The sequence below is a fragment of the Rhagoletis pomonella genome, unplaced genomic scaffold (assembly GCF_013731165.1).
Source record: "Rhagoletis pomonella isolate Grant_MI unplaced genomic scaffold, Rhpom_1.0 Rhpom_scaffold_00006, whole genome shotgun sequence".
Classification (NCBI taxonomy): domain Eukaryota; kingdom Metazoa; phylum Arthropoda; class Insecta; order Diptera; family Tephritidae; genus Rhagoletis; species Rhagoletis pomonella.
This window is the reverse complement of record NW_023458560.1, coordinates 65067894-65084057: the sequence shown is the minus strand read 5'-3', so window position 1 is coordinate 65084057 and position 16164 is coordinate 65067894. Positions and strand designations below refer to the sequence as shown.

The window sequence follows — 16164 nt, the reverse complement described above, 5'->3', positions numbered from 1 at the left end:
ATCATCGCTAAATTCCCATTCTCACACAAATCAAGGTTTGTTCGCACGTATATAGTTCTTGAAAAGGCCTTCGTACGCTATGGCATTTAACGACAGTTTAGAGACTATTTCAGAACTATTCTAGGACGGTTTGGGGACCATTTCAAGACTTGTTCGATATCATTAAGTTCAAGTTCATGATTTTTTCAAAACCACTTCAAGACTACTTGAGACTAGTTTGCGATCATTTCATGACTAGTTCGGGTTTACTTCTGGAATGGTTCAATACTATTCCTGGATGAGTCAAGTCTAGTTCAAAATCACTTTAAGACTAGTTTAAGAGCATTTTGGGAGTAGTTCGGGTTCATTTTGGGACTAGTAAGGGAAGATTTCGGCAGCGGTTCGGGACTTGTTCAAGTTCATTTCGGGAAAAGTTCACGACTTGTTCAAAACCACTTCAGGACTAGTTCAGAACAATTTTTGGACAAATTCGGGATAATTTCGGGGCAGGTCGAAATTTGCTTGAAATAGTCCTCAGCTATTCCCGAAGTTGTGTGCTGGTCTCGACAAAATGAATTAAATGAAATGAAATGCTAAAAAATAAAAATTTTGTTTACCATGGAATTTTACATTGCAATTGAAATATTTTTTTGGGTGTTGTTACTAATTGGACCCAAGGGTCGCAAATTACCCTTTTCTCACATAACAGAGAAATTTTCAATCTTCATTAGATTTTGGGAGGAATAATTCCCCGTCGCGGCAATGCCGCCCAGTTCATTGAACAAACGCAGAGCACTGGAGCCAGCATTTCTCAACCAACTGAAGCCAGCACAAATAAACGTGCGCGATATGTCTTATGTCAGTATTGCATTAGCGCAAATCAATAATCCGCCAGACGACAAATGACAAATACTACACAATTATCAATAAACAAACAATTATTCAAACATTTAGTTTAATCCAAAAAACCGTTAGGTTTCACAGGTTCAAAAATTACCGTAAGGTACATACAAATTAGATTTGTATTTTAAGGGACTAATAAAGGTTAATTTCTAACTTAACCTATGTATGTAGATGAATCGCCCAATGCTTTGCCAAGCCGTACACAAATGTTTACTCGTCAAACTTCATGAATGCCTGATACTTGCACCTCTTTATGCCTCTTGACCAATATCTGGAGTCGCTATGTTGGACTAAAGATCCCCATTATCCGCAGCCCCCCTCGACCACCCCTTAATAAGAATGAATAAATTGGTGGTTGGACTCCAACGCCCGGACATTTGTATGCACTACTACATGATTTTGGGGCTCTTGTGATATGATGTAACTAGTGTAGGGAAGTTTATGATTTAGCTAATTCATAAATATTTCATCTCATCAGTCTGATTGAGCTCATCGTCCAAAAAGGTAAGAAGTTGATTGTGCTGAATTTCTCAGAAGTCCCTCCATTATGTTGTTATTCTTTTAAAAATATGAATATTTTTAATAATTTTATTTATTATTAAGGAACTTATTTGATTTTTATTTTTTAAATACATTTTTTTCTTCCTTTTGTATAGTTTTCTTTTAATTTTTAGAAAAAAACATATTTTATAAAATTTTACATAATCTTTAGAAACTTATTTTATTTATTATTTCTTTTTTGAGGTTATTATGCTTTTTTAATTTAATTTTCTTTTAACTTTTAAATTTTGTTTTAAAACTAAAAATATTTTTCTTTTTTAATTTTAAACTAATATTTTCTTCTTTTTTAATTTCATTTATTTTCGCTTTATTTTAATTTTTTTTATATATTTTTTTATTGTAATTTAATTTTTAATTTTCGTTGGGCCAACTTTCGAAATTTCTTGGAAAAAATAATTTTTCAGTTTCAGTCTAATATACTTATGCACATTGATGTAAAAAAGCTCGCAAATCTTGTAATTAAACATTAAAATTTATTGGTGAATCGAGAATATTCCTGTTTTACATTAACCCATTTTTTGTTAAATGCTTCACTTTATCGCCTTTCACGAAGGTTCATCATGAATTCTTTAACTAACCACTTACCACTTCGGTAGAAGTAACTAATTCGGTCACAAAAACAATGCGCTAACTGTAACTTGCCATGCAATGTACAGTTTTTCCCAGCGATTATCGTAAGCTTGTTACATTATTTCCTGTCATTGCCGTTAGCGCCGTGAGATATTACGAATGTGACTAAACGTGTAAGCGACTTACTTTGTGCCTATGTATGTATGTACTGAACGAGTGGCAAGCATCTAATAGTGAATTTCTTCTAGTCGTTCAGCATTGTGCAACATAGCATTTTGCATACTCAATCTCAACCACTTAGTGCCCATTAGCTGGTTGTTTTAGTCAGCATTTTATTGTGTGTCAGTATGCTTATGTTGTTGCTGTTGTTGTCGTTGTTGTTGTTGTTGTTGTCGTTGCCGTTGATAAGTTGTATGTACAGCAAGCAACAAACAGTTGCTTCCCAGTTCGTCGGTGGTGGTCGATGGCGTACCATAAAAAAAAACAAAAACAAAAACAACAAAAAGAAAATCAGCAGCGATCAAGTGGCCAAACAGCAAAACGGCAGTTGTAAGGAGAAGGCAACAACATTATTAAGCTAATGATATGCCATTAATTTTATTATAATAAGCCTTTCTTTTTCGCCAGTCAGGCAGGCAATCAGCTAGCCAACTCCCTGGTTAAGTCATGACTTCTGGCTATAAAACGGGGTTGACTCTGGTGCTCCCGCGCGTTGTTGTTGCTACTGCCACCGTTCAGATTTTTTTGCTGTTGTACCTACTTTTTTGTTTTTGCTTTTCGTATAAGTGATCTTGTCGCACTCCTACTGTTGCGATGATAAATTATATGGTGAAGTGTTCATCAGCAGCTTAACTGATTTCTTAAATTTTTTGTTTTTCAAATCAACTTACGTTTCAACGGTCAATTATTTTGGTATTTTTTGCTTTACTGTTTTTTTTTTTTTAATTTTCCTGCATTTTATCAGCGGCCACAGGCCACAGTTGATCATCACTGATTTCCTAAGCTTGACCTAAATACGTTTTGCACCTGAAAATGTAGTACGCCGGTATTAACTACTTTATGGTATTGATTTTCACTAAGCGAGGAGTAGTTTTATAGAATTAGCTATTAAGGAACTAAAGTTGAAATGTAAAACAACCCAACAGTATTTTGCTATTGAGTTTGAAGTTGAAGCAATGGCTTGTGGATAATATGTTAAGTTAAGTAAGCAGGCATTAAAATTTAAACGACAACAATAAATCCGCCCACCTATCATACATAAGATGTCTAATTTTACGGCGTATTTCGCGAGATATGTTAACGTTTGTATATGTTCGTATATGTACTAAGAAACATAGCTATTAGCGTAGTTAAGTTTAACTTCCTCTAAATGGTAAATCAAAATGAGACTAACAGTGCAATTCCGACAACTCTCTTGCACCTCTTTACAAAGTCAAAAGCCTTTCGTAAGACAATTTTTAATTCTGGCAACTAACTTGAAAGCTCGTTACTGTCTTTCGAAAGACTAATTGAATTTTTAAAAAGCATTTAAATTTAAATAAAATCCCTTTTTCTTTCCAAAACCATAAAAACGAATACACTTTTTTTTTAATAAATAAAAATATTTTTAAAACTTAAATGAAATAGAAAAAATGTTTGGTTCCTTTTAAAACAAAAAAATTTAAAAACTAAATTAGAAACAAAAAAATTTAATTCAAAGTAAATCAAAAAGTACTTCAAATCAAATAAATTATATGTATTTTTCAAACAAAATCTAAAAGCAAAAAAATAAATAAATTAAAAGAAAACAAAAACTAAAATAAGATCCTAACAGTTAAATAAAATAACACAAATATATTTTTCTTTTTAAAACAATAATACCTATATAAAATTAAAGGAAAATGAAATTAACAAAAGAAAACAAAATTAAATTAAAAAGAGAACAAATAAATACAATAGGTCTCAAAAAATTAAATGTAATTAAAAAAATAAAAATATTTTGCTTTTTTAAACAATAAAATCTAAAAGTCAATAGAATATTAAGCAAAAAAAAACTTATTAAAAAAAAGAAAAAAGTAAATAATTTCCCAAAAATTAATGAAATTTAAAAAACGTTATTCTTTATAAAAAGAAAATTAAATTAAAAAGAAAAAATAAATAAATAAAAAAAGCCGCTGCACGAGAACTCGACCCCGGATCTCTCAAGTGGTACACTTACTGGGTCATTGTAACTGTTGGAGCGACGCAAGCTAAGTGATATACAAGTGCTTTCTCTCAAAACAGATTTTCATAATGGGTGATACTGAATCGGCACCGTTTTATAAAACTTTAGAAAAGTTCATTCTTGGTGAGACAGTAGTTTTGACGAATGCAGACTCAATAGCGATACAGATATGGCTCTGTGGGCGTTTTCACTGCAGAAATAAATTTTAATGTATTATAAACGAAACAATTGAGGGATTCACAACGGTGTCGTAAGTGTCGTATTGTTGTATGTCGTAAACTTTAAAAGTTTAAATAAATGTTTAGAGAACTTGAAACCTCAACCAACTATTTTTTAGCACCACAGATATTCATAATATGACTTTCATGGTACTTCGGGAACCCCCTTAATATAATTTTTAGGCGTTTAAAGTTTACGACATACAACAATACGACACTTACGACACCGTTGTGAATACCCCAAATAAGCTTTTCTAAAGAAGCCTGTTAACCGTCTCAATTACATCGACCACCTATTTTCTTTACCTGTATACTCTTGCCACCAGCAGAACTACCCACCCGGGCACAGGGCGTTTCGCCGCCCCTGAAGACATATAGAAACTGCGTTGCACGCCAGCTTTTAACAATATTTATTATTCCTAGTGAAATAACGATAGCGCTGATAATCCCCAGCACGTATACACGACTGAGTACGTTCGTAGACACAATGATGCAATGTGAGTTCGTATAGCTTGCGGGAGTTTCGTTGACCCTCACAAATTAAACATTAAATCTATAGACATTATACTAGGAACCAGATGAATACAAGGGCTAAGGAGCAAATAAATGTAAACTTACTAAAATATTTATTAACCACAAATAACAGAGCATTACGGGCTATTGTGTGCCCGTACACAATTAGTAAAGGGTATAACATAGCCATACACAAAAGAGAACAATAAATCGAATGAATTCTGTTATATGAAGGTGGCATACGTTTTAACATAGCTGCCATGGGTGCTAGGACAAAGTGGCATTGCGAAAAAAAAAGAATTCAGAGCGGGCACTTCGGTTCCACTTTTGCCAGCGAGGAAGCGGATGAGACTGCCATTCGTTCCTTACGCGTTAATTTTTAGGGAAATTTTCTTAAAGAACGAGGTATTAAAATCATAAATCAACTAAATGTTTGTCGATTTCAAAGCCGCTTTCGACAGCACTAAAAGGCGTTGTCTATACGTCGCGCCTTCTAAAGTTGGTATCCCCGCGAAGCTGATACGGCTGTGTGTGCAGTTCAGGAGCAAAGACTTCTCTCGATATACGAAAATCGCACTCTATAGGTCACTCACTTTTTTTAAAATTTTTGTACATAGTTTGAAATTTGGATTTTTTGGACACTAACTTTTATAAAATTAGTTTGAAAAAAATAAAAATAAATTATCAAACCAAACCGGGTGTCATTTTGTCGCCAGTTTTTCAGACATTTACCTATATAGAAGTTGTAGCTTGGATATTAAAATTTAAAAAATAATTGGTATATCTCAAAGCGTATCAAAAGTACGAAATTATATGTAGGTGTACCGTACATTAAATATCTGCTAGTCATAAAATGCATTGATTGATACGATTTTTAAGGTAATGGTTTATTATTAGAATAGTACTATCAATATTTTTTTGAGAACATCGAAAACCACCGATAGCGCGATCATCGATAGTTCTCCAGCTCTATTGGGCAGTAATCACTTCAACTTAACCTAACCTAAACTAAAAGACATTGCGCAGAAATTCCACACTTAATTGCAAATGGCTATGTATGTATGTATGAATTTCTGCTTATAATTTATTATAGTTCTATAAACTTCAACTCCATTCAACCAGCTCGTAAATAAAATTCCCGCCATATCAAGTGCTGAATATATTATGCCAATTTAAATATACGAGTGGTACTTAAAAAATTCACAATCACACTAAGAAATATGTAAGAAAAAGTAGTAAAGAAAAATAGCCATCCTGGATAGTTAAAAAATATACGAACATTCACACTAACTACCTAGAGTATATTCTAGTAGTGCCTTTGTGGTTTTTTTACAAGTAAGTTTATATGCGTTCACATGCTGCTTGTTTGTTTAATATTATTTTGTACTATCAGCCGGTGGTGACACCTACCAGACCAAAACACGGACTATGTCGCTGATATGGCTTACTACGTACGAAGCACATTTTATTATGGGATAGTGTACCTGCAGATGCATGCGCATGTAAGTATGCATGTACATATGCGATGTGGAAGGACCCCACGCGTTTAAGGTTTTGCGATTTTAATTAAAATTTAATGTTTTCATGCTTTTTTATTTACGATATGCGATAGTGCTTTATAAGCAAATAAATATATAACTAGTACAGAGCTACACTCTTTTACAAGAAAGTACATACAAACATATGTATGTACGTACATCTGTGTTTGTTTGTTAGCCTGCAAAATGTCCCGATTACTGTGGCACTGGTCGTATCTGGTAGCCAGCGCGACATGCCCCGCGACAGCTCTGTGCAGTGAGCGGCGTGGCATTGGCTAGTTTACAAGTGCTCGTAAATTGAGAAACTGCATGTTGCTGCCACAAATAGGAATTTATGATTTCAACAAACCAAACAACAGTGGCAACAACAAGCAACAGGACTTGTGGTTGCAGAACATAAAAAAGGGTTGTATGGTTAGTAATAAAAAATTTGTAACAAAATTTTTTTTGCTTCGATTTCCGCAGGCGGGTGTCTACTCTTCACGTGTTTAGTGCATCTTTCTATTTTATTTTCAAAAGAAGTTAATTCATTTGAAATTTAAATAAAATTCATTTCCATTTTATGTAAAGATTTTTGAATTACATTTATTGCATTTTCGTCCCCCTTCCAATAATTCGAGAATTGTTCGAGAATCTGTTTAGTGATTTTGTGGCAAGGCAAAGGATGCAAAAAAATAGCAGTTCAAGAAATTATTTTAATAAAACATTTTTGCCTACCTACTCATGCACGACTGGAGTTTTCAGTTCAATAACTTTAGTTCAAAAATCGAAAATAAAAGCAAAGTAAATACACTCGACTTCCATACGTCATGTCGCAATCACATGTTCAAATGCAACAAGCATGTCGAATGCTGGTATCGCTTGCCCTGCGCTCACCCTCTTAAAAGTATAATCCGATAGCAGCTAAGTAATATTACAATCACAGTTCTGACAAACACACACATTTAGGTGTATTATATTTGCGACGCCAGCTCACTCCTGCTCTGCTTTAGCTCTAGATCCAACGCTATTCCCTATCTCCCCTCCACGATCACCTTTACCCACACCACTGCCTTCTAAGCCTTTGCTCTACCTTCAATTTGCTCGCGTTGTGCATTCTAGGTTGGCATTTCATTTGAATTGAATTGTTCACTTCCACATATTTATCTATTTTTGCATAATATCCATTTATGCTATTTAAATATTTTATTTTATTTTTGTGCATTTAATAAAATTTTATTAAGTCATAAAAATCTTTAACAACGTGCATGCAAGCCGCATAAATACGGCACAACTAAATCCATAGCTAAGCCACCGCCATCACTTGGGATACATAAATACATTTGAAATTTATGCTAAAATAGAATAGAATTGTCTTTGCCTTTGACTAGAGCTGTCTCCTTGGATAAACTCTGCCCTGCACAAACAGCGATGGCTAGGCAGGTGTGTGTTTTGGCCGTTGATGGCAGCACATTTTTGTCTAAAGTTCAGAGTGGTGAGTGTTGGAACCAGGAAGCTATTTAGTTACGTTTAGCGCGCGTGCGCAAGCTTCATATATGTTTCTATGTAAATACATAGTACTTATGCAGGTATACATATTTACCTACAAACATACAGAAAACTAGCTGGCACACTGCATTTTGCATGAGACACTTAATTTATTGTTTTTTATTTATAATGGGAATGGTTAGAGTAGTGGCAATGGTAACGGATATAGAAGTGGTAATGCTAACGAGAATGGTAATGTGTATGATAATGGTAATGGTAATCGTAAGAGTAATGGCAAGGGTAGTTGTTACGGTGATGGTAATGGTTATGATATGGTAGTGGTAAAAGTAATGATAACGATATTGATAATGGTAAGGGTTATGCTAAAGGTAAAAGGTCATTACCTAGTGCTAATACTAATGGTAATGATAATGATAATGGTTGTAGTAATGGTAACCGTTATGGTAATGGTAATTATAATACTAGTGACAGTGACGATTTTTATGGTACTGGCGCTGACAGTGTTAATAATAATTGTAACGGTAATGGTAATTGTAGTGGTAGTGGTAATGCTAATTATAATGGTAATGTTAACGGCAATATTAATGGTAGTGGTAGTGGTAATTATAATGGTAATGTCAATGGCAATGGCAATGGTAATAGTAAAATTTAATTGTTATGGTAATAATAATGGGAATGATACTTTTAATGGTAATAGTAATGGGATTCCCCGCATTACCATACAGTACAATTGTACTGGAAATTTTTTTGTCGTTGTAAAACACAAAACAACGCATGCTCGGTTTAGATGTAGGTTATACTGGCTGACCATAAGAGGTCTTGCATAGACAAATATAAGGTCCATAGCGTTTCCACACGCTTTTACGACCTATGAATCAAAGCTTTCATGTAATGTTAATGGACACTGCCGTTTCTTTTCGCGAAATCTAATGGTCAATTTGGTCTTTTGCCGAGTAACGCGAGTCTTTGCCTGCTGAATACTGGACCGTCGCAAATTATATGCTCCACGTGGCTCCACGGTTTCCTCATGATAGCTACATTTCCTAAATTTTTTTGTCCTTAATTATATCTAATTTAAATGCAGGTACTCCTGAGTTACTTTCCAAGGCCTGTCCGCTTGGCGGTATATGAGCAGGTCTTGTGATATTTTGATTTTCCCAAGAGGAAGTGGTGTATTCGTCATTTGCGAGACATCTAAGAAGATGTCCTCCTTGGCTAGCTCGTCAGCTCTCTCATTACCTTTCACACACTTGTGTCCTGGTACCCAATAAAGGTGGATGTTTTTAGCAACATTAGCTTTCTTCTAGCCTCCCTACAGTCCACGACGGTGATCGAATTTGTTTCATATGAAAGTTGAGCTTTAATGACCGCCTGACTACTTATGTAAATGTCGGCTTGATAGATACTGCAGTGATCTGGTAGTCCCAAGGACCTATAAATTACTGGTTTTGTGAAATATACTGCAGCCCCTATTCCTTCGTGGGTTGGTTTGGGATCACGTAGTCTTTTCGTACGATTAAGGAGGACGCTATACTAGTGTGATCATACGTTCTGAATGTTTTAGATCTAAATAATTTAAGAATAAATAGAAGCATTTCTTGAATGCCAAAGAAATCAGTGAGGTTGTTGTGTTTTCCGATCACAGTCAACTATTTGTGTGAGTCAACAGCTGTACAAGTTACCTGCAGTGTCATCTGCTCGATGAAAGCAAATACCTAACAAAAATTTCTCTGAAGTAGAAAACAATGAGACGTTAAAACCTCCCAGTCATTATTGAGCGAGGTCCTAGCGAGTGATCTGGTAACCAGAGTAAAAGAACTTCTTTACTTCATACTTGTATTGCCGAACTTGTCTGAAAGAAGTTAGAAAGCTGGCTCCCACAACATATAATATCTTAATACCTAACTTGGTTTCCACCACGTAATCAAAAGCCTTAGGGGTTGCAAGTAACTGGGCTCAGAACATTGAGGCATATTCCTTAAGGGAAAATTAAGCTTATCCCGATTATATTCAATATAGACACCGGATACTGACCCAATGTAAATTGTGGAGCCATCGGTAAAGATCTGAAAATTTTTTAGTCCAGGCGGCGTGCTGCTAATCCCAGCCGGCAATCATCACCAAAGTGATTCTGGCTGAGTCCAATAAAATAACACAGACGTTCATTTTCTGTGCCAAGTGACGCCAATCGGAAATGCCAAGCGAAGCCAAGCCTTTCCACATCTGTTCTTTCGATTACAGATGAGGCCTTCTGTTAGACGAATCGCGATCCGCGGTGAAGGCCTGCTATACCATGCCATTTATTCACGTCTGATAATAGGTCTGATTAGTAGATACGAGAGTCGTTTATATTGACAATGATCAGGCTTTAAATCAGAGGAGAAAACATATGTATGCTCTCTTTTAAAACGACATCAATGTATTAGTACAACTCGGAAAAAATAACTTGTGTTGAATTTAACTTAAAGCCAGTTATTTCTCCAAAGCAAGGCAAGTTTATTTTAGAGTAATTTTGGGCTCGCTTAAACCGAAAATGAGTTTACCGCTTCTTAAATTCTGTCTTATGCCGGAATAAGTATTTCTTAGTTTGTATATTTTTTAGTTCTGAAGACACTTCTTGTCACCGTTAACAATTTTGCTTAGTGGAATGATCTATAAAAGACATTTTAAATTTTAAATTTACATATTAGTAAAGTCTCAAAACAGCAAATTTGTCGCTTAGAGTTACTCACCTACTTATTTATTGCTATGCAATCGCTCTCTTCATTTTTGCATAATTGTTGTCCATTTGTAGCCAACTGACAATATAGTTGATAAGTAAAAATGCGACACTTTTATAAAATTAGCGATTAGTCAGCACTACTATGTGTGTGTGTTAGGTGAGTTCGATTTGCCAAATATGTACCAACGCACATACCTACTTTCAAATACTGGTTTATAATGCATCAGTATATATATCTTTGGCAAGCATTAAATGTAGTTTGAAATGCATTTATTGACATTTTTAATGTTTCTGCAAGTTCCCAGACTAAACTAAACTTTTATATTTTTCAGGTAATTAAAAATTCAAAGCACAAACCCAATTGGCAACCAACAAAAATCAGTAGAAAGGTGCACAGTGGCTAAATGTGTTTTTTTTTCGTTGGCATATATTTTTAAGGCAGTTGTTGACTTAATTAATTTTGATCGCGTGAATGATATGCATAGGAGTGAAGGTTTAGTGCAAATGCCACGAAAAAGCACAATAATTGTCAGCAATCAGTTACTTGTTGACTCCTGCGCTAGCGGCTAGTAAAGTGTTTTGTTGGCAAATCAATGGGTGATCGGTTCGACATGGCGACTTATTACTGTCACTCTAGTCTTTTCTATGCTTTTTGCTGTATTTTCTCCTTCCTTGTTACCGTATATATGTTTTTGACACATTGATGACACAGTTCCTTCAATCATGCTTCTAAATTTGTTGCCTTTTGTTGCGTTTGACAAATTTTAATTGCAGGTTTTATTAGCATTTAACAGGCATACTGGCATTAATAATTCTTTCATTATTTAATAATTTTAGGAAAATATTTTTCAGAATGGTAGTATATCTATATGTAAGTAAACATACATAAAACCTACACTATTTTTTCTTAGTACATAAAACAATTAAATAGCTTGCACCGGCTAATCAGAATTTTGAATAAAATTGGATGTAGATTCCAACGAATTCCCTTGGTGCATTCTTCTGTTGCCTATTTTGATAGAAAATCTGGCCTGCTGGAGTGCTTTACGGCTGCCCAATACAATCATTATGAAAACTGGAGATCTTCGGGATCATTTGGCGGTTCCCAAGAAATTTCCGGGTGATCTTGCTATCAAGCTCATAGATATAAAACAACAGAAATCATCCTTCCGAAAGTCATATAAAGTCAGAAATCCCGAAAGGGACTGTAGTAAAGCGATAATATCTTTGATTGACGAAGGATCCCAGGTAGGGTAAACCGTCAAATCAAAGATGGATTATGGGAGTATTGGGTCAGGAGTCCGTGGGGTATGCGCCCTTGTTCCAATGTTCCAAGGACATGAAGTCTTTGAAGACAACGAAATAGCTCACTGTATCGCAAATGGTAGATCACAAATGCGCTTTCATGGTCCCGAACCTTTCTGCGGGATATCTAAGGGATACACTGCAAAGCAATTTAGGAGCTGGGAAGAATCACACACAATATATGAAATACTTATTACAACTGAAATTTAGTGCTTAACACCAACAATATATTTAATACTAACACGGGAAGAAAAGTTAATTACAAAAATAAATAAAAACTTTGGTGTTGGAGCGCACCCTGGGCGAAGTCAAACCAACAGGTTACGAAGCCACTCGCATTACCGCCCGCGTTGCCGGGGGTAACTTCAACCCACCGATGTGACTGGGCTCAGGGTGCGGGATGCTAAGAACGATGGGGAAGGGGTATACAGTAAGAGGAAACCTATCTACAACATTAACGCCTGAGCACAGACACTAAAAAGTGATACCTATCGTCAGTAGGTGGACGTTCCGTCCCCCTGCAGGGTGTTCCTTGGGAATATAGTTCTAAAATCCGGTGCCGACTTTACCACGCTTCGACTACTAGTGCCTCGCCTGACACTACACCAAAAAGATAATTAATAATTTGAAACTAGATTGCCAAGAATCAGCTACGCTCGCAATCCGCCCGATAATTCTAGAAGCGAATTTGGCGCTTTCGCAGTCGCCACCATTGCGCACACAAACAATACAAAAACCTGTTTCGCTCACTGCTTTCGCATATACATACATATGCACAATTGAGTATTGGAAGACTTCACTCCTATCGGTTGGAGTGAAAGGAAATAGGTAAATATAACGAAGGCGAATTTTGTTGCGGCCAGTACGCGACACCAGATCTGAGCACAAATTGGCGCTACTTGTTACAAATTGAAATAATTTAAGGTGCACATACGTATATATGTGTAGCCACAGTCTGCAGAGGTTAAAGAAATTTTTTATGCAAAAATTTATTTACACAGAGTGCAACCAAGTAAGCCACTGTTTTAACATTAAGTCTGAGGAATTTTCAGCACATGACATTTTCGCACGAATTTAAATTCTGTTGACATCTTTAATCATATTGAAATTATAAGCATGTAGAAAACACATTAAGTATATTTCATAATAGCCTTTCAAAAATTCAAGAGCAATATTATTAAAAACACATTAACCCAATTCGGGGTGCGTCCAAAAGTGTTTTTTTTTTCGTAGATTTTTGATATCGTACGTGTAACAAAGGCACACCCACGACTACATGAAGAAAAGTACATGAAAGAATAGTTGGGGGAAAAAAATATCAGATAAAAATCGACATAATTCAAAAACTAGTAGACGACTGTGCTTTCATTCATTCCCATGTACAATGTAGAGCTGTAGCAGGCATACGAAATGAAATACATGTAACCACTTATTTTATCCGTAAAAAAAGAAGAAAGTAAGCATAACAAAAATCGTGTGAATTCATGGCAAAACAATCAACAGTAGCAGCGGTTGATAAAAATAAAATCAATGCCAAATCAATCGATAAATGATGGCAAACTCGACGAATATAGGCCGAGATTTTCAGTAAATTTTTTAGGCGGTGCTTAGGTTTTACCTGCAGGAAATGTTTGTACCGTTTTTAAATTGCGGAAATTACCCAAAAAGCGTTTATTTTGCGTGCATTAGTTCGAATCCGTCACCACCGCTTTCCCGTATTCCTTCCGTTCTTCAGAAAATTGATAGATGCGCCGGGGTACCGATTAATATAATCGCATGCTCGGGTGCGTATGAATATCACAGCTTTGAATGCGTACTAACACAAAGGTACAAACTATAAACATTAAAAAACTACCAGCGAGTAATATCGCCGCATCAAAACTCAAAACATGAATTGGTATAAAATTAATGACTGTCATGTTGTACATAAATTCAAGCGGTGTGCGTGTAGAGAGAAATAAAAAATGAAACAGTGGTAAGTAGAAGCCAATTTTTAAATAACGTACATATGTATGTAATAAACTCTTCGTAAAATAAAGCATGCAGAGTGCAATGCTGAGTGCTTATTTGCATACATTCATACGTATGTAAGAGGTAAATAATCGAAAATTTAACCACTTGCTCTGGTTCATCGATCATCGGCGGTCATGAATTGCATATATTTTTTATATTAAATATATTCGTATGTACACACATTATATTGATAGATGACATTTTTAGTAGTAGAGGTATTCGAGGGAGATCGAAACCAGCAGCGACAATTCATGAAATATTTGATAAGTACCCACAACTGATTCATGTATTGACATATTGGGGCCAAATAAGACTGTTTGGTGTTTATAAATAAGGCAAAATGTGATGCGTGAGTATAAAAGTGTATAACAGCCGAAAGAAACAGAGAACAATAAAAAGTTGGCTAGCTTAACATTTTGAATGTTGATTTCAATAAAAAAATTGTATGCCCTATAAATGTGGGTAATTCTCAGAAACTTCGATTATTTTTGTGAAAAAAAAATTTTTTTAAATCGCGTGCACATGTCTGAATTTTGTATACATACGTTCAGTCCTGCAAAAATTATAAAAATTCTGCTAAGTTTGACAAAAATTTGTAACTTCGTGATCAGCATCTTTAGACAAAATTTTGGAATTCAGTTTTTTAAAGTGCAAATTTTAAGTACCTTCACTTACCGTTGATTTTTGGATTGTTTTGTTTTTTATGAGGGGGCTCCGCGCTTTTTTCATATGAAAAAAATTTTTCGAACATAAATTGCCATCTACAGCCCAAAGTGGTGCACGAGGATCGTAGTTCAATAGCATATTGTACAATGGAGAACACACGTATTTGGCAAGATTTTTCAATTGCGGACGATTTGCTAATAAAAAATATCCATTTTTAATTTTGTACACGCATCGTAACCTTTTAAAGAAGCCGTTTTTTAACTATCTTCAAATGAGAGCACATAAACCTACCATGTCTACATTGATTCGTCTTATGCTCCAGAACTCTATAAAAGTTGTCCGATAACCGTTTTGAGTACGCACCAGCTACAGTATATAATAGAAACCGCGAGTGTCAGAATTTAAAAAAGGAGACACGCAAATTTGACATGACTTCTTTTCTATTGCAAGAACATACTTCTAACGGGCTGCATTCAATTCTCCTCTCCAAATACTATCAGCTAATTTTAAAATGAAACATGAACAGTCAACGCACCATTTTTGCAACGCAAAAATAAAAATATATTTATGAGAGTCACACTTTTATTTGTGAAAATTTCCCAATTTTATTTCTGAATTATATGCATATTTAGCTAGTTTAGTAGTACGGGGGTATTTTTTTTTACATATACATACATAATCTACACAACAAACGTACCTTATTTTTGTTACTAAACCAGCGAAAATTATGTGTTCGAAAAAAACTGGCGAGTCATGCGAAAGCTCTAACTAACTGAGAATTGCCCATGTACATCATCCAAGTAACGAAATGAAATACATATATAAATACTTATGTATGCCATAAAAGCAAATAAGAAAATGAAATTAATATTTTTAAAGTACCTGTCCATTGTTTTGAAATTACTATATTTTTGTTTTCCTCTCCAATCTTACGAAGCACCATAAGCTAGCCGAACGCCAGCATGGATTCCGGAAAATTCAAAGCACCGTGTCAGCATTGAACGCCAACACCACACCATTAAGCAAGGGTTTGAATCAACGTAGACCATGTCATAAGACAATTCTAGGCACAGTTGAATCACCTGGCAATATGTACGGCTACAGTCTGCTACCACATAAGGAAGTCAACTGATCACCTCGAAAATGCTCTGCTTTGAAACAATCCGTCCTTCGACACGTGAGAAAGCACTACAGCAGCGCGATACAGAAGAGCACTCAATCAGCACACCGCGATGCAGTCAGAAAGTTGTTCAATGCCAGCCACCAACATTGAAAAAGCAGAAGTGCTAAAAGAGTCCAGACGCACCCTAGCACAACTCCTCTCGGCTATACTAACCAATAGCAAACACTTGCGCAACATACGGGTAAGGTTCAGACAATACCCAACATGTCTTCGTATTTAACTCCTACTCGACAACCCTGTCACGAAAAGAACTATAGACTGCACCTATCGAAGATGCTTGCATACAGTCGGTCACAGTCGTG

General features: G+C 35.4%; 1 protein-coding gene across 1 annotated transcript; it reads left to right on the top strand.

Moving 5' to 3' along the window:
* The first annotated feature begins 741 nt into the window (after nucleotides 1-741).
* Nucleotides 742-9104, top strand: LOC118742041 (aspartate and glycine-rich protein-like). The gene is made up of 4 exons (XM_036474009.1): nucleotides 742-837; nucleotides 8156-8270; nucleotides 8342-8608; nucleotides 9058-9104. Exons 1-4 carry the CDS (start codon nucleotides 742-744, stop codon nucleotides 9102-9104), a joined length of 525 nt encoding a protein of 174 aa, XP_036329902.1.
* Nucleotides 9105-16164: the final 7060 nt, after the last annotated feature.

Bases quoted from the DNA above. Each gene is read 5' to 3' on its own strand.
- LOC118742041 (XM_036474009.1), top strand. From the start codon at position 742: ATGCCGCCCAGTTCATTGAACAAACGCAGAGCACTGGAGCCAGCATTT. The intron at 838-8,155 runs GTCAGTATTGCA...GGGAATGGTTAG, and splicing joins ACGTGCGCGATATGTCTTAT to AGTAGTGGCAATGGTAACGG. The intron at 8,271-8,341 runs GTAATGGTTATG...GTTATGCTAAAG, and splicing joins GGGTAGTTGTTACGGTGATG to GTAAAAGGTCATTACCTAGT.